General features: G+C 40.4%; 1 protein-coding gene across 2 annotated transcripts in view; it reads right to left on the bottom strand.

The window, feature by feature from the left end:
• pax2a (paired box 2a) overlaps window positions 1-11,480 on the bottom strand; it is a 37,768-nt gene extending 26,288 nt beyond the window's left edge. The window contains exons 1-6 of one of the 2 annotated variants that reach the window (XM_089012245.1): window positions 10,881-11,480; window positions 9,711-9,876; window positions 9,011-9,208; window positions 4,301-4,386; window positions 2,873-2,992; window positions 2,357-2,401 (exon numbers count right to left, since the gene is read on the bottom strand). In XM_089012245.1, coding sequence (XP_088868371.1) covers window positions 2,357-2,401; window positions 2,873-2,992; window positions 4,301-4,386; window positions 9,011-9,208; window positions 9,711-9,876; window positions 10,881-10,923 — 658 coding nt within the window. In that variant the 5' untranslated portion in view covers window positions 10,924-11,480. The remainder of the gene's footprint in view (window positions 1-2,356; window positions 2,402-2,872; window positions 2,993-4,300; window positions 4,387-9,010; window positions 9,209-9,710; window positions 9,877-10,880) is intronic. The other variant, XM_089012246.1, reaches the window with a different exon arrangement.
• Between the last annotated feature and the right edge of the window lie 6,867 nt (window positions 11,481-18,347).

Raw genomic sequence — 18,347 nt, 5'->3', positions numbered from 1 at the left:
TTCTCATCAGCTTCCTGTGTAGCCGTGCTACAATCACAAGTTATGACCTTTGTTCTCGCTCTGATTTATCACCGTAGCTGCCGACTGGCCTGTCCTCCCGAGAGCTCCTCCGACTGGACTCCATTCACGATGTGCTGAGCCAAATCTGAGGTCACATCAACCTGTCCTGGCCCGACTACTGTAGTAGAAGGTAAATCTATGTAAAGTTGTCTCCCATTTTAATGAAGATTTTTTTAATGGAACCGTACCACCTCGGGATGTCTTTTTCTTGATTCATAAATTGGAAAAAGCTATATACTGTAGTTGAAATCCCACTGTACATCCAATGATCCATTGAGCCAATGCAAAAAAAGTGTTGCTAGATTTTTTTGTTTGTTTTGGTTTTTCTGGGAAAGTTGTAGAGCAGCACATCATAACAATACACAATTCGAAACAAGGCGGCATGGTTATTGATCAGTCATTCATTCCGCATTGATGATAGAAGATCCATTAGCTGACAGTGCTCAGTTATTTTGTAATTATGCGACAGCAGGCGATGGCCACGTGTGCTGACATTCACTTATTAATTTCTTCAGAAGCAACTACAGTAAATCGGTAATTTGAGTTGACTATCCAAGCCCTTTTTCCTAAAATGTTCCCACATGACACACACATGAATGCCGAATCACCATACAGTGGTTTTCACTTTTTACTCAAGAATCAAGAAACACTGAGTAAAAATGGAGTCATTTACACATGCTTCTCTGATAATCACGATGGATACATTTTTAGTGGACTTTTTTTATTAAACTATGCAGTCCTCTTATCTTTACTGAATTAAATAGTCCACAAGGCCGCACACTGACTTGTTAGCTTGTTTCCGCTCCAAAAAACCTCTATTTTGGTAACGAAGAGTTATTGTAACACGAAATGTGTACGAGACGTTGCAAGTCGCAACTACTGGCTCTGATTGTTTTTTTTTTTTTTTTCTTTTTTCTTCTTGGGCAGCTTGTCAGTTTATCAATTCATGGTTCAAATGTATCAGGTAACATGTATAAGATAAATCAGAAAAATACCAAGATGAATACTGAAAAATAAATAAATACATAATTAAATAAGTAAATACTTCAGGATAAACGTTCTTGGCTATACAGGTAAATACAACTGTACTGTAGAGAGACAGTGATTCTTTCATGTACCACCAGAGGGATTTTTAGTTCCAGTCGTAATGGCTTATGATGAATCTATTTTGGTACTTTCCACAAAATAACAATCCCTACGGAGCGATTCATTTCCACGACTCCCCGGAACTGTACCACGACAAGACACGTGTGACTACGGCACAGTCGTTGTCACCTAATCCTCTTGGCATCTACTCCCAAGGCGGGTTTAAATGACTGAGCGTGCGACTACAACGGGGGCTAATTTCCCCTACTTGGCTTTTAATGCATTTGGCAAGAAGCAACATTCCATTTCCTGTAATGAGATACACAAATAAATCTGGCTATGGATAGATTTGGAGAGAAGTGGTAGCGACGCTGGCGGCGGGGGCTAAAGGACACCTTCTTCCCAGCGTTGTCGTAATTGGTATCGCTGCTTGCAGACATGCAAAGCAATCTCTGCGCAGATAGGGTTGAGACTCCTTTCTTCCCCCCCCTCGTTCTTCTCCCCACCCCTTAAGGCTATTTCTTTTTTCTTTTCGATAGCTTGCACATCCACGATAGAGCGAGGGAAAAGGGAAAAGGGGTTGGGGGAGAAGGGGGTGTTAATTTGTGAATTAATAGCTTCCTTCTCCGCAGAATTGCAAATTCCTTTAAATGTCACCATGTTTGCTGGCTTAAGAGCATTTGCAGGAGGGGGGCACTTCTTTCATACAGATATATATGCTTGCACAAGTGCAAAAAATAATAACAAACAATACATCCCTCTTTGACACCCCCCATTACGCTCCTTGGAAACATGCTACTAAAGTTCATCTTCTGTGCACATTATGATCTTTTTCCTCCTTACAAATAATGACCGCTCATTTGTTAACCCTTCGTCGCCACGACAACCTGACTCCATAATCTTGTCGACCATCATGCATGCTTAAAGTTAAAAACCAGCGTGCAACACGCCCCCGCCCCTTCTGAGACAAAAAAAAAATGTCTTCCATGGCATTTTACAGTAACACAAATCATTCTTGGACACTTTTAGTCATTAACATAATGCATCACTGCTGAAAATGCACCCCTTGCTTAATTATTCCCTCTCAATCAAATTGACCGGCGTATTATTTTCATTCGTGTTAGCTCAGTTACTTCAATCTTTGAAGGGCAAGGACATCAAGTACGACTTGACCCTCTGAGAAAAAAGCATAAAGGAAACGTTAACTTACAATGTCCTATTTTCCTTCCGTCCAAGTGGTTGCCAGTCCAAAGAACTAAAGAGACAGAAATATAAATAAGGGAATTGGCCTTTTTTTTTTAATCAAACATTGTCACACAAAAACACACGTCACTCTGTTGGAACGTTTGTTTAAGTCTCCGGTGGGGACATGTTAATTCACAGGCATTTAAAAAAAAAAATTGTTTGCTCGTCCAATAATCTATTAGCCCTCGGGCAGTGTGTCCACAATGAGAAAATCCGGCTCGGACCAGTTTGCCTTCTGCCGAATGTTTGAATGTACCTGCACATGATTTCTTTGCCAAACCAATAAGTCGTACTTTCTTGTTTTTTTTTGTTTGTTTGTTAAAATGCTACATACGTTGTCGTCTAAAAATAGCATGATTAATTGTGGCTGTTTAATTTGCCCTTGTAGCGTGTCAGCTGAGCGCACTCGAAAATAGAGTCGCGTGGTAAAATACGGGCGAAAGAGAACATTTGAAAGAGAGCGAGTTCTCTGTTTCCTCACCTTCGTCTCGTTTCCTCTTCTCGCCGTTGGAGCGGGGGATTCCCAGGATGCCGTTGATGGAGTAGGATCCTACGGGGTCGTTGGAGGCGCTGGTCACAGGCGGGGAGGCCGTGCTGGGTACTGATGGGGAAAACTTCGGTCAGACTCACTCCTTTTTCACGATTTAATGGCCCGCCGAATTCATCCTACTGTCATAATAGCAACAACTCAACACAATTTGTTACCTTGTTTCATTTCAATCATTGGCTCAATAAAAATACTAAGAGGATGATTTCTCAGTCATCTACAGTCATTTTATTTTCACAGAGGATAGATAATATAGGCCTGTAAGAATTGTCAGATGGTGTCTTTGCGTCTTGTTTCCCCGTTTGTGGAGGAATATTCCTTTGCAAGGGTTCTAACATGCTAACGTGATGTGCTATGTTAGCTTGTTCATGGTGTTTTGCATTGGATGTTAGCATGAAGCTAAGTAAGTAAGTTTCTTTAGCTATAAATGTTTGGTTGTTTTTTTATAAACAATGCTGAATTTCTCTTTGTGTTAGGTTTAGTTAAACAGAAAAATTAAATGGATGGGGAGGCAAAAACCAAACAGCCTCATGAATCCTCCTTTTTGAAGAATAGTTCACTATTTACCAAACTGCTACTTGCTTGGAAGTTCACTGCTGATTGTAGCAAACATACCTGTCAAAGCAAAACACTGGCCAGATGGCGGCTTGTATCTCATATATTTGGATTGGATGAGCCTTCATTAGTCTCGCAGTGGACAAATGTACATTTATGTACTACTCTATGACTATTTTTTGAACTGTGTTGTTGCTCTATGAAAATTCCTAATCATTGTAAAAAATGATTTTTAGAAGATATTTTATCTAGCTATATGGTCCATGACATAAATATATAAGTAGTCATGTAGAGATGTATACACACTGTAGGGTAGTGATTTGTTTCCGGTGTATAAGGCGCACTGTAGTATAAGGTGCACCCCTAATGAATGGTGTATTTTCTAACTTTTTCCATATATAAGGCACACCTGACTATAAGGCTAGGGTTACGCACCACTTCTTCGACAAGCGGTAATGGAGTCGGTGGCTGCTGACAGTCAACTGTTGTGTCTCAATATTACTTCACACATGCGCTCCTGTGTATAGGGTGCAGGGCCATCTTTTGAAGTAAATGAAAGCTTTTGGGTGTGCCTTATACACTGGAAAATACGGTGTATATATACAGATTATACTGTAATGGACTCTTTACCGTAGTCCACCAAAATATTATCTAAAAAAAAACAACAATGTAGTTTATCAAATAAATAAATGAATATATATGTAAATAAATGGTAGCGCGAAAAAGAAAGTGAATGATTCCAAACAAAGCCTGAGTGTAAATATTAACCACGCATTTTTGGTCATTCTCGCAAATCCGAACTCTCACCTATGGTGTGTCCCGGCGTGGACAACGGCGTGACGGATCCATCGGGGGACGGGTGAAACTGCTGCTGGACTTTGGTGCGGATAATCCTGGGAAAGGGAAACACACATACACACACGCACACAGGATCAATCAATGTTGCCTCCTGAGCGTGGAGATTTCACAGCAGGCCGAGCCACTCCAGGACACTTTAAACACAGCTCATCATGTCCACTTAGGCCCCGTGCATGTGAAAGCGCGCCGCGGTCCGAGGGTCTTGCTCATATCCTCCCCATTCAGGTCCCAAATAGGCAATCCCTGGGTTTTAGGGTCAATCTCCACAGGTTTGTGTGTGTGGATGCGAAGCTGAATGGGGCCCTTTTGAGAATGTGCTTTTCAATATCGCGGGAATTCTGAGCTTTGAAATATGATAAAGTCCATCTATGCTCTTACACACACACACACACACACACACACACACACACACACACACACACACACACACACACACCAGGGGACAATGCGATGTGGCGGGAAAGTCTTCATTGCACTTTGGTCTGAATGATCTTGCAAACAAAGCATGAAATCACATCAATTCACCTCAATGATCAGCTTCACTGACTCTACCTGGCCAAGTCTAATGAACCCCAACCCCCCTTCCACCCTGGCTGCTACTTTTTCCCCTCTCTCCCACCCACATCCATTTCTGTCATATCTACTTGCCGGACCAGGTTTGGCGCAAACCGCTGCTGAGAAAACACTCGAGACCCAGCGACTGTTTCAAATTCACCACTGCCATAGCTCATGTTCTTTTGCCCGCATTTGACTGGATACTTTCTCCAGGGTTCACTTAAGGGGAAAACAAATCCTTAAATGGCATTGAATCTCAAAACAAAGCCTCACTCAATTGACTTCATAAAGATGGTGAAGATTAGTGGGACTTTAAGGTTGGAAAATACATATAGGCTTACATTTGAACATAATTTATTCTATTTATATTTGCTTTAGCACCAGAATGATGCACATTAGAGTACCACTTTTTTGTGCCTGACCGCAGTTCAGTGCCAGTTTGAGAAGTTTACCGTGTCCTTTCTCAAAACAGAATCCGTTCTAGAAACCCAGCTCAGCGCAGGCTTCAAGATGGCGCAATGAGACTGGCTGCCTTTCCAGCAGCTCCTGTGTTTTGTTTTTCTACTTATTTCTTTACTTTCCTCTTCATTTCATAACTTTGCTGCTGTGAAATATACATTTCTCCAATGCACGACGAATAAAGGTTCATCCAATGCAATCCAATCCAGGTAAAAAAATAATTGCGGAGAGCTCCGGCGCAACTCGGTCTCAACTAAAACTCGACTCAGCACTCAATTCAGGTTATTCAGCATCATAATATCCGGCTTGCAGCTTTAGGAAAACCTGAAAGGAGCTTTCCTTTGATACTAAGTTCCAGCGCAGCCCTCTGGATAATCTTTGCATTTATGTTTTGAACCAACACTGAAGCATTTCTTTCACCGCATCAGATGAGTTAAACGGGAATAATATCGACCTGGTTCTTGCAATACTCCATTTGTCTATATGCCACCCTTGATGGAAAAAAAACTGTACCTCTCATACTTTCTTGCTTTATCTCTCAATTAATTTCTCGCTTCCCTCCGCCGTCTATTTTGATCTTTCTAAAGCTGTGCCGACCATTTGTCGAGCTTTCGTATGAACATAATACAAAGATGGCTGTAATGCTTTCAGGCAAACGCACACAAACACTGGCTGGGATTTGCACAAGCTGTTTTGTCGACGCCGATCGCATTACATTCGCACCGTGACCGTGATAATCTTTTGATTGACATGCGAGCACCAGATCATTGAATAACAGTCGGCGTCAGGAATCCCGCGCCGAAACTCGACAGGTGTGACGAAAGAGAATTACAAAGCGGTGCGGCGTGTGTGCGTGTGTGCTCCAGGCCTGGGCAGCGAGGGGTTAACGTCCTCAGGGATGGGGGGGTGTACAGCGGTTCGTGTGTCTCATGTACTTCCCCCCTCCCACCTCACCCAGTCTTCTACAAAAGGCCCCGCAGCCTCCTCCAGAAAACACACATCAATATTTTATTTGAATTTCTAACATCTCACCACAACGGTTATCTGACCGCATGGCTCGGGGGAGCCTCATAAATTCAAGGACTTTGTTTTGCAGTCCGTGTTGTCGCTATTGAATAAGCAATTCTGGAAGGGGCAAATTAACGACTTTTGTGTTTTGGCCTGGTGTGGAAAGAAAGGAAAGTCTCCAGAAGGAATATGAAAATAGGGATCAATAGTCGCGATTGGAGGACCACGTGGCTTTGTGGGCAAACACAAGGCAACCCTTGCCTCGTTGTCATTTTTAATAATTCACGGCGAGAAAGCGGGTTTAAAAGCCGAGACATCCTCTTTAGTCAGGGGAGCAGAGGTCAGACCCCTTTAACCGCAGGGACCATCGACTCGTTGCTGCCTCGCTAAGCAACAACCTCACAGGTGCATGCTGCAACCCCCCCAACCCACATCACTATTTTTTAACACCCAAGTTGGAAAAGCATACCTTTCGAGTCAATGTCAATAATTAACACCTGATCGACAAGCAAGTTTTAAAAAGTCCATTTTTGCCACGACAGGTCTCTCTCTCTCTCTCTCTCTCTCTCTCTCTCTCTCTCTCTCTCTCTCTCTCTCTCTCTCTCTCTCTCTCTCTCTCTCTCTCTCTCTGTCTCTCTCTTTCACTTTCTCTCTCTCTCTCTCTCTCTCTCTCTTTTCTCTCTCTCTCACACACACACACACACACACCATAGAAGATAGCCTGACTGAACATTTAATCTTGCTTGCCATGCATTTAAAAATAAAAAATAAATAAAAATAAATAGCATAGATGATAGCCTGACCGAGTTTTAATCGCAAGGTTGCATTGCACATTAACCACACAAATGCTCACATGCACAAAATACACTAACCAACACATACACACATATTGTCACTATATATATATATATATATATATATATATATATATATATATATATATATATATATATATATATATATATATATATATATATATATATATATATATATATATATATATATATGTGTGTGTGTGTGTGTGTGGTGTGTGTGTGTGTGTGTGCGCGTGCGCTTGTGTGGACCTCTTAGCTTCTACCTTTAGTTGGACGTGTTATGAGACTCTTCTCAGCTCATTAAAATGCAATGCCGATGACCAGCTCTCTGGAACAGTAGCTCCTAACCAAAGTTCAACACTCTCCAAGGGCACCCGCACCACCACCCCGCTTGCCGCCCCCCCCCCCTTCTCTACCACCGCCACCATTATCATCACATTCTCTCAAAAGACACTTTTAGCCCATTTAAGGGAGAAATGAGAAACGATTTCAAGCAACATAAAATAAATAGATGAAGTAATCATTATCTGTGAATGCATAGCACCCTGCCCCCATACACACACACACACACACACACGTTAGAAAGCGATCAAAGAGTAATGACGCAATTGGGGCAATTTTTTAAAGTGGTAAAGTCGGTGAATTTCATATTTAAAAAAATATTTTAGATCTTCTGAGAAAACAGCAAAGAAATAGAATGTCTCGTTTATGGCTGGGATATAAACAACTTCCCAATCATTATTATCAAATACATTTGGATAATATAAATTAGTTAAACTACACTGATGTACAGTACAGTACTATTACAACTACTACTAATAATAATAAACGTTGACCCAAACAAAGAAGCTCCATACAATCAACACATTTACTAAGGTGTTATTAATGAAATCAATTTGGATGGGATTGGATTTGCCTTTATTAGTCTCGCAGTGGAGAAATTTACATTTCACAATTAATTAATGTAATTAATTTAATAATTAACATAATATAACCCACATGGCAGTCATACAGAGCATTAAACGCTCGGTGAAATAAACGTATTTCGAATTTTACTTCTCAAAAAATGTTATGTAAAATGGAATAATACCCATTTAAGACGTGATTCGATTTCAATTCGGCCTACATTGATAATACATACATATATGTATGTTCAATTGTTGTATATATATATATATATATATATATATATATATATATATATATATATATATATATATATATATATATATATATATATATATATATATATATATATATATATATATATATATATATAGTAACGGTAACAATTATTACTATCACCGACAGTGACAAATATGGTGTTGTCATCACACGACATGTCTATTTACGATCTTCACCGAAACAACAGTTTGTCTACATCCGGGTATATCCAAATGATAATCACAATTATTATGATGGCGATAACGAGTCGGTATCGTCCAATGGAGACACGGCGTGTAAGCGACTTGTCCCCCGCAAGCGCTTTGCCTCTTCAAGCATTTGGCGCGGGCATTTCCCACCGTCTGCACACCTCCTTACATCCAATCGATCGCTGTTTTTTTAACCGAGAAATTTTTCTTTCTCTCTCCCTCTCCTCCTCCCCTCTCTCCTATTTGCCCTCCCCTCTGCTTCGTTGCACGTCGGAAGGCCACAAGAGTTCCAGGTTGTGGGTGGCGTGGGCTGGGGGAGGATTGAATTGCACCTGCAACAGACCACCCGTGCCGACCGACTACACAAAACGGCCTTCTAAAACTCGTAACTCGGGACGCCTTGCGGAAAATCACCATTCGGGATGCTAGTGATGAGATGAGGGTCGCACCTGTTGATGGACGACACGCTGGGCACGGTGTCGTTGTCGCAAACGCCCTCGGCCAGTAGTCGGTCTCGGATCTCCCAGGCGAACATGGTCGGGTTCTGGCGCTTGTAGTCTGCAATCTTATCCACCACTTTTGGAGTCGCCACCTTGGGTTTGGAGCCCCCGATCACCCCCGGTTTAATACTGCCCGTCTCGTAGTACCTGGACACAGTTGCACGTTTAATATCGTCAACCATTTATTCACAATCGCAGTTTCATGTATTTTTTGCAGTTTGTGGGTTAATTTTTATCATGGCGCTGAGTGAATGGGAGTGGATTAAAAAAGGGCGCATGCATGACATGCCACCATGACGTATTTTTGTTATTCTTCCTAAAAAGGCAACGTTTCTGACAAACATTCAGTGTGCGTGCATTGAAATACCTCTGAAATGCCTTCTGATAGCTGGGAAAAAATATATTTCAAAATATTACCTCTGGTGCTCACATGTGTTTGGAATTACACATCGAAGTGTTCCCATTTTGAAAAATAGCAGTGTGCAAGCAAAAAAATAATAAAAATAGTAAATAATAATAAAAGCGGCCTCACACTATGCTGACGTTGGAATGGAGCTGCAAGATTGATGATTTTTGACACGTCGTGCGTTCGTGCGTGCGTGCGTACGTGGGTTCTTTTGTTCTTTTTTTCATTTTATATGTTTTTTACCTGCCGAGGATTTTGCTGACGCAGCCGTGACTGACCCGTAACTGTCTCGAGATGTCACACGGCCGGACCCCTTGGTGGGCCAGCTCCACGATCCTTTGCCGCACCACGTCCGGGAGGGGTCGGCCGTTCACGAACACCCCACCGAGCTGGTTCACGCCGCCGTGCCCTGCGTGGGATACAACAGCGGCACCGGGGAGGGGAGCATAACATTACATACCTGAAGAAGGACTCACCTGCCTTCTTTCGGGCTTTGGGGGGATGCCAATGCGCAAAAATGTAATTCTTAAAAAATATTATTATCGTATTTATATGTCTTTTTGCATTGTTCATATTTTCCAAAATCAGCTGATGCGGTGTAACACATGTGGCGGTGTCTTATGTTTCGACCTGTTTAATTTTCCTTGCGCGATGAAGGTAAATAATTAAAATGACCTTTGATCACTCATATTACAAACACCGATAAATAATTGACGTGCAGGCCGGGTGCTCTCCTTAAAATATATCTATTTTTAATGCTTCAATTTGTGTTATTATTTCATTTTATCGCCCTAATGAGAAATTGTTAGGCATCATTTACACACACTGATCTTCATAATGGAATGTGGCACGTAATAAAAAAGAAGCTTTGTATTCAAATTGAGCACTTATATTTTTTAAACAAAAGAACCCTTTGAAAAGGTGGAATTATATGTTGGTGCTATTTCGAAGATGTGATTGATCCAAAGTTGAATAGTTTTAAATAGGATTCGAATTATATCCAAATGATATTTTAAGTGTAATATTATGAGTTCAAATGATATACAGTGACATCATCGCCGTTGAATTTTTGCTCAACATATAACTTGATTTTTCGAACGAATTCTGACCTATTTTTATTGCTCTTTGAGGAAATAAATTGGACTGTTTTTTCCTTCTACGTTTGAAAAAAAAGGTCGACTCTCAACTTTTGTCAATTCGTGCACAAAGTACGAAATAGTCCATTCGGGCGAAAGTCAGCATTGTAAAATTAAATCAATCAAATGGAATGTCTCACAAACTCGCACAAAAAAGAGCCAAAATAATTGTATCCTATGACGTGTTTTTGCAGCCAAATTGGAAGCACCTATTCATTTCAAAACTGATTTTTTGGGGGAGTGTTCTTTAATTTGCGATATTTTCAAAAAGACTCACGGTGCATGGCGGAGAAGGGGTCTGCCTTGCAGTGAATATCCATTGGATAGCAGAGCAAAGAAAGGTAATCGACTGAGGTCGCCGTCTCGCCTCGATGGTGCAGCAACCGTCAAAGAGGAGAAATGTTTCAAAAAAAGAAAAAAAAAAAAAAACAAGCCAAGCCAAACAGTCCGCGTGGCCGATAGAGTCCGCGCGGGCTGCCGTAAGAGCAAAGCAACTTCTCAGCTCAGCTTCAAAGATAGACAAAAAAATCCGTGTAAGAACGAAAAAAAAAGAAATAAAATCAAAATACAAACAAAAAGAATACTCGGGTGGGTAGTTGTCGTTGTAGGTGGTGGTCGTGGGCTGTCAGGTGCAGAGCATGACCCACGCGAACGGTTACGGCATCGGAAAAGCGGGCTTTCCTTCCGCGGCGGGTCCCAACCGTGAAGCCGACAAATACTCCTCCGGCGGCGGCGTGCAGGAGCGGCGGCGTGAGGTCCCCCCGGTGGTTCGGTCGGAGGAAGAAACACGGCCCCCCTCAAAAAATACAAGGGGGTGGGCGCGTGGGGAGGGAGGGGGTGGTCGTTGAGGGGTGTTACGGTTGAAAGGGGGGTGCAGGGGGGCGGAGATGACAACAAGCGGGTCCCCCTCTCCTCCGGAATGGACCGTGCCTGCTTGCCTGCCTGCCCGCCTGAGCTTTGGGTTGAGAATGAAGCCCCGCTCGCTTGTTTCTGTTTCTAAAAGTCCCACAGACACCCCCACCCCACACCTCCACACCCACTGCCCTTCTTCACCCTCCTCCTCCTCCTTCTTCTTCTTCTTCTTCTTCTTCTTCTTCTTTTTTATCACTTCATCCAACAGATCCCCTCCGCATAGAGATGGATGACTTGTCAGACAAAGGCAATAGATTCCAACACTTTGTGATTCGCCCACGCAAAAGAGAGAAAGAAGCGCAGTGGAGGAGAAAGAGAGCGATACAGAGAGATACAGAGAGAGAGGAAGAGAGAGGAAAAAAGATGCAGCTCAAACGAGAGCATCCGACAGTCAGGAAAAAGAGGTAAACCGAATAGGAAATGATGGGACTTTTTTGTTTTAAATTTTAATTAAAAAGCGATTTTTTTGTTGTTGTTTCAAGTGCTGCTTTTTTAAGAGGCCCAGTAAAAAGTACACTTGTGCGAACCATGCAAAAGTGCATAGAAAAATAAATAAATAAAACACATTTTATTTTTGCGGTTCAGTTATTTTTTAACATGCTTTTTACAGTGCAAGTTTGGACCTCTACGTTTTTTTCTATCTGGGGCTTGACGAAGTCTCATTCTCTCTTGTAACTTATACTTAAAATAACATTTAAAATACATGTAAACGAGCGAACTACTGCCATGTAGTAATAATTGTAAAAATGGACTTTAAATTTCTTCTTGGGTACCTTTTTGCTCAGAAGGCTGCTTATCATGCCACTTGTATGTGTGGAGAAATTAATTTCATAATCCAAACAGTGTGATTCGTTTTTCATGACTTTCATTCACGATATGCACGAACGTTGTTCAAAAGCTGAAAAAAATAATAAGACCATCTCATCTCATCTCATTTTCCGTACCGCTTATTCCTCATTAGGGTCGCGGGATAATAAGACCATCGATTATATATTTTCAGCTCTGCTGCCTATTAAAATATAAAAATAGCACGTAGTGTGCATCTGATATAATGAAAAAAAGACTTTCTTCACCGACCCGTGTATAATTCTTCACTTTGTTTCCAGTTCACTGTAAACTGCAGGTGCATTATGGGAATCTTTTGTCTGTCAGGTGTCATGTAAAGACTCACTAATTGGGGGCGGGGGGCGGGGGGTTTAACGGGACTGCCAATGACCCTTGTTCTACTTCAATGACTTGTATTTTAAAAACTATTAATAACACGCATAACTGCAAATGATGTAAACATGTAAGCGTCCTTCAAGTGCCCAACCCCCAAAAAAAGACAATCAATGTGTCTTTATTACATGTCAAAATCAGTTTTAACGCTTTGTAAAGGCTTTTCTTATCCGAAGCTAGATAAAATCAAAATATATATTTAATACGACTATTAAAAAATACCCAATCTATAATATTTATTGTGAAAATGTTGCCCGCTTTGGAATGGACTTAAAAATATATATCACCATTTCAGTAATCGTCTGTGTCCATTTGAGTATATCGGTAACCTTTTTTCCATGTCTTGTACAAAATCCAACTAAATGGACGATATAGAAATGGGACAAACCATGACACTTGTCGTACTTTCGGATGAGTTCAGAGTCACAGTCATTAATGGGAGCAGATTAGCTGTCTAGGGAGTACTAAAAAATCATTGGAGTTTTTCAAGTATGTCTTTTTTTAATTTTTTGTTTTTTCTAATTTAATGTTTTTTTACCCACCAGACTTGAAAACGGGGTACAGTGTGGGTGGGGTATACAATATTACACTTGTTGTATTAAAAAATGCAAGCAGCACCGATATTTGTGCTCATTTGAAAACAAGATATAGCCGATGCCTTATAAAACAAATAATTAGAATATATATATATATTTTCCAAACATGTCATTTATTCTGCTTTAAGGATGGTTTAAAACAATATTCAACGAGAGGCCACTAATTAATATAAAAACACACAATGCCAAACATCTGAATATACTCTGGACATTGTGACGTATTGTAAAAAATAAAATAAAATAAAAATCTGTATTTCATCCAAAATTCCACTTTTTTCATGGCTACCTGAAGTGAGTGTCTCACGACTCGACCATCATGATCATTTTCTTCATCTTCTTCATCCACTCCATGACTATAAACGGAGGTGCTCTGTAGATGGCGCTCACACAGCAGATTTGCGGTGTCCGTGTATGCGGCTGTTCAGGCGATTTCCTTCCCACTCAGACGGGTCAAAGTTCGCGAGTAAATCTACTGTACCTGGAAGAAAATCCACTACTCCCCCTTTTTTCCTAATCTCTTCCGATAGGACTAAATCCGGTCGGAGAACAAAGGGTTAAAAGTGCGTGCGTGTGTGTGTGTGTGTGTGTGTGTGTGTGTGTGTGTGTGTGTGTGTGTGTGTGTGTGTGCGTCTGTGTATGTGTGTGTGTGCGTGTATGTGTGTGTGTGTTAGTGTACGTGTGTTTATGTGTGTGTGTGTGTGTGTGTGTGGGGGGGGTGTTAGTGAACCACGTGACGATATTTTAAAAGCACGTGGTCAGATATTTACTCATCATGTTTGAGTTGATGATGATAATCATAATAGGATAAATGACATACAAAAAAGACACACAGACAAGTAATATACAATAGGAGATACTCTTTATTTTTTTATCAAACTGCCACACACAACGCCTGTTGTTCGGAATTATTTATTTTAGCTGTGCATATAATAATAATAATAATAATAATAATAATAATAATAATAATAATAATAATAATATATTTTATTTCTAAGCGCCTTTCAAAACTCTCAAGGACACTTTACAGTCACAGGATAAGAACTTTTTTTCTGCAGGTGAGCAAGGCAGCCAGCCAATCGAGCTAGCTTCACTCAACCCGGAAGTAACACAAACTCACGCCACTAATGTGAGCGTGTATATAGACAAACAATACAATACAATACAATACAATACAATACAATACAATACAATACAATACAATACATCCTAATTGATATAGCACTTACATAACAGCTGCAGCTGTAACAAAGTGCTTCACATAATCGTCAACACAAAGCAAAATAATAAACAAAACAGGAACATAAAAAACATGGATGGTTGATAATGTAGACATTTGTATGTATCAATACGGAACCAGTTTGTTTGTATTTACTTTGAAAGTAAGCATGGAGGCACTTCACACAAATCATTTATTGTTTTTCTGACAGATCGGTTGCTGTGGTTTTTAATCTTGTGTCTGGTTTTATCATTTCACAAACAAACAATGCAAATTATGTATTTGTATTATGAAATACAGGTCACCTTTGTTTGTGTAACACATTTCACAACCCCCACCCAAAAAAATAATGCCAGTACAAAAATGTAAACTATTCTATCATATCACAAATTGGTGATACTGACACACCAACAGTGGACGTCACAAAACAATAGGATAGTGTAATTTGAGTTAAAATCCAAAAGAATAAACATCAGTGGCACTTTTTGGGGTATTGTTAGAATTTTATTGTCTTAATAATCATGTTAATAGTTGCAGCAGTCGTTTTATTAAAACTACATAACTATTGTATTATAAATGTTTTCGTGATGTATTCGTCCATTTACTGGATATATTTCACACCATTTGATTGATTATATTTTTTGATTATATTTACCTGTATATACTTGATTATATTTAGGTGCATATCGGGCATCATCGAGATGAACTTATCATTTTTTTAAATAATAGTTGTAACATCATAAAAATAATCATAATATTCTTTTTTCGGTTCTTCTTTTTTGGGGAGGTTTGGGGTGGAGTGTTGGGGGTGTTAGGAGCTTCTGGTACAATATGTAGCACCATGGGCTGTAATTTCACACGTCAGTGCACTTTTGCCCGAAAGCAGCTGCCCCCCCATCACACACACACACACACACACACACACACACACACACACACACACACACACACACACACACACACACACACACACACACACATGACACCCCCAATGTGCCCCCGGTTCCTGACTTTTTCTGCCAGGCCGCCGTCACTCCCACCCACCCAGCATTCATCCATCCGTCCCCCAACCATACCCAAAACAAACGCGGCGATCATTAACAAATCTCATTCGTTTTCCGTCTAAATTTAGATGATAATGGCACCCCTCCCATCTTCATAACCGCCCCCCCACCCGAAATCGATTTGTGATGCCGAATAAGGAGAAGAGCAAACAAATCTTCCGTTTTTACAAACCTGTGACCCGTGACGCATATTTCAACTCAATCGATCTTCCTGCCCCCCTCCCTCACTTATGAAAAAAATATATCTCTGCCGGGACCACGGTACACGTCCGCGCGCAAATTTGACGAAGCCAAAACATTAAGGCTAACCTGCGCGTGTCGTGTATTTGTTCCCTGATAATTATGATCAATAACTCTCTCTATAGTTATGGATTGATCCATCGATTGATTATAGGGGGTGTGGGCATTCTCCAATATTTTGGTTAGATATTAGTAAATTTTTAGTCACAAATTCAAATCTTGACAAATCTTATTTATTAATTCGTGCATTTATTTGTTTATGTGTCTCTTTGTTTATTTATTAAAAAATAGCGTCATCATGTCCTGGCTGAAGTTCCACCCCGCCAAAACAACGGGACAAGCAACAACGACATCTACACACAAACACGTCACGTGATGTTTGCCTTTCACTTGGGGTCCACATGCTCGACAGCAGTGTGGATTGATTTTTGTACTCTCTTTTAATTTCGTCATAATTAATGACATCATTACGCATTGATTTTTCCCATCCTTATTCCCTTACAACAAGGATCGTTAACTATGTTTTTCCAATCCAACAATATCAGTAAAATATTAATTAAATCTACAATATTGTTTTTAATTAATTACATTGAATTTATTGATTGTCTGTATTGGCGGAAGAATTATGGTAAATATAGTTCATCTCGCAAGTGGATCATCTTATTATAATGGCCAAACTCAACATTCCCAAACAAAATAAACGCTATGAATATATACTTTATATATTTTGATACAAAATGCAAAAGGGGCACATGGAGATACATCCACGGCGGATGTGTCGAAAGACGCGAGGCGGCGTTTCCTACCTGATCGAGCGGCTCAGCGTGGCATGGTTCTCCCTTGTCTAATGGTGCGTCGCCCCCGATGCAGCCCACTACGTTTGCCCGGCCTACTGAGTGCCCTCCCCGGCATGGGCGTCATGCTTTTGCTCGCTGACTCGCCGGTTGTCTGGATGCTTGGAGATTTTTTTGAGCGTTCATCCACAACTAAACTGCTTACACACATTCACACGTGCGCGCGCACACACACAGACACCCACACGCACACACACATACAGAAAAAAGTGTGCTACAATGATATGCATTTTTATTTTGCTAACTTTGGGCAAAAGCGCTCAGTTCTTATTTAGTTTGCGTGATTCGTTGATAACACCATGCATCATATGATGCAAAACTAAGCACTTGAGATCTTAACAGTGGTCCGTATGAATATTTGATGTTGTGTGGCAATGACCGACATATACAACATGGCAAGTGTAATCTAAAACTTACAATTACATGGTAAATGATGTTCCTTATGAGACGATCACAATCGTTAATTTCTTAGCTAATGTATATAATGCTATAAAAAGTGGGGTGCTCTTTTCAATCCTGTGCCTCAGAGATGCTGAGAGCAAACTTTTGCAAGGGTGTGTGTCTGTCTGTGTCTCTGTGTCTCTGTGTGTGTGTGTGTGTGTGTGTGTGTGTGTGTGTGTGTGTGTGTGCGTGTGCACAGTGTGAATGGGGGTGGGTGTAGTGGAGGGGCACAAAATAGTTCCAGGCAGAAGATAAACCTCAGTAACTGGAACATTAACAGATGAGTAACCAGTAAAAATGCAATATTACAATGTCCACAAGAACGGCAGAGCGTGCGAAGGCCATATAATACAACATTAAAAGATTATAGCTTCTCTATCGGCTATTTAACAAACATTTTGTGTTAAAAGATTCTTTATAATGCTTGAAGTTCAGCAGTAGTAATAAGACCGCCACTGGACCAAAGACTTGGAATGGATATGGTGGCAAACTTTACCCCTAAAATACTCATACACTTGGTAGTCCTGTGCTTTAAAAAGTCGACTGTGCGTCCTTTTTTTTAACATCAAATCTTTATGGCACGTGAACATTATTATTCATTGGACCAATTCAAGTGAATCCTTTGGACGGAATGTTTCATTTTGGGGGTGAGAAATAGCTGCAGTGCAAAAATACTGCATGGGAGAGAAAAAAGTTAAAAAAGGAGATCATTATGAGTATTATCAGGCCTTTTCTGCTCCAATGGATTTATTTTAGTTTTTTTCCCAAAAGGAGCCGAAAATTTTGTCTTTTTAATTGCAACTCTCTTCCTGAATTAAATTGTCGTTGATGATGGTAAAGCCATTTGCTAGAGATGGATGACATACAGTAAAGTCTCGTTATATCGATATCGTTTATATTGATAATATTGCTTTTTAGGATACTATTTTCATTTCCCGTGCACATTTGCAGTCTTTTTATGTATAATTAGTTCCGTTGAGTACGATTCGTTGTTTTTACAATAATCCGGTTACTACAGTGCTTTTTTCATCTCCCCCCGGCTATTTTGCTATGTTTATATCGATACAAAAGATATTTACTGTGAATCGATATTTGCTTAGGGGTTTCTATACAGTACCACCATTATTAAAATCTATATCGGTCGCTGCGCTGTATCGGTCGCGCCATTGGTCGACTTGGTCACGTGACTTAGTGACGTGAGTT

Source organism: Hippocampus bargibanti, linkage group LG13, assembly GCF_051943395.1.
Source record: "Hippocampus bargibanti isolate YZ-2025 linkage group LG13, ASM5194339v1, whole genome shotgun sequence".
Lineage (NCBI taxonomy): Eukaryota > Metazoa > Chordata > Actinopteri > Syngnathiformes > Syngnathidae > Hippocampus > Hippocampus bargibanti.
The sequence above is the reverse complement of the archived record's forward strand: the minus strand, read 5'-3'. Positions and strand labels throughout refer to the sequence as shown.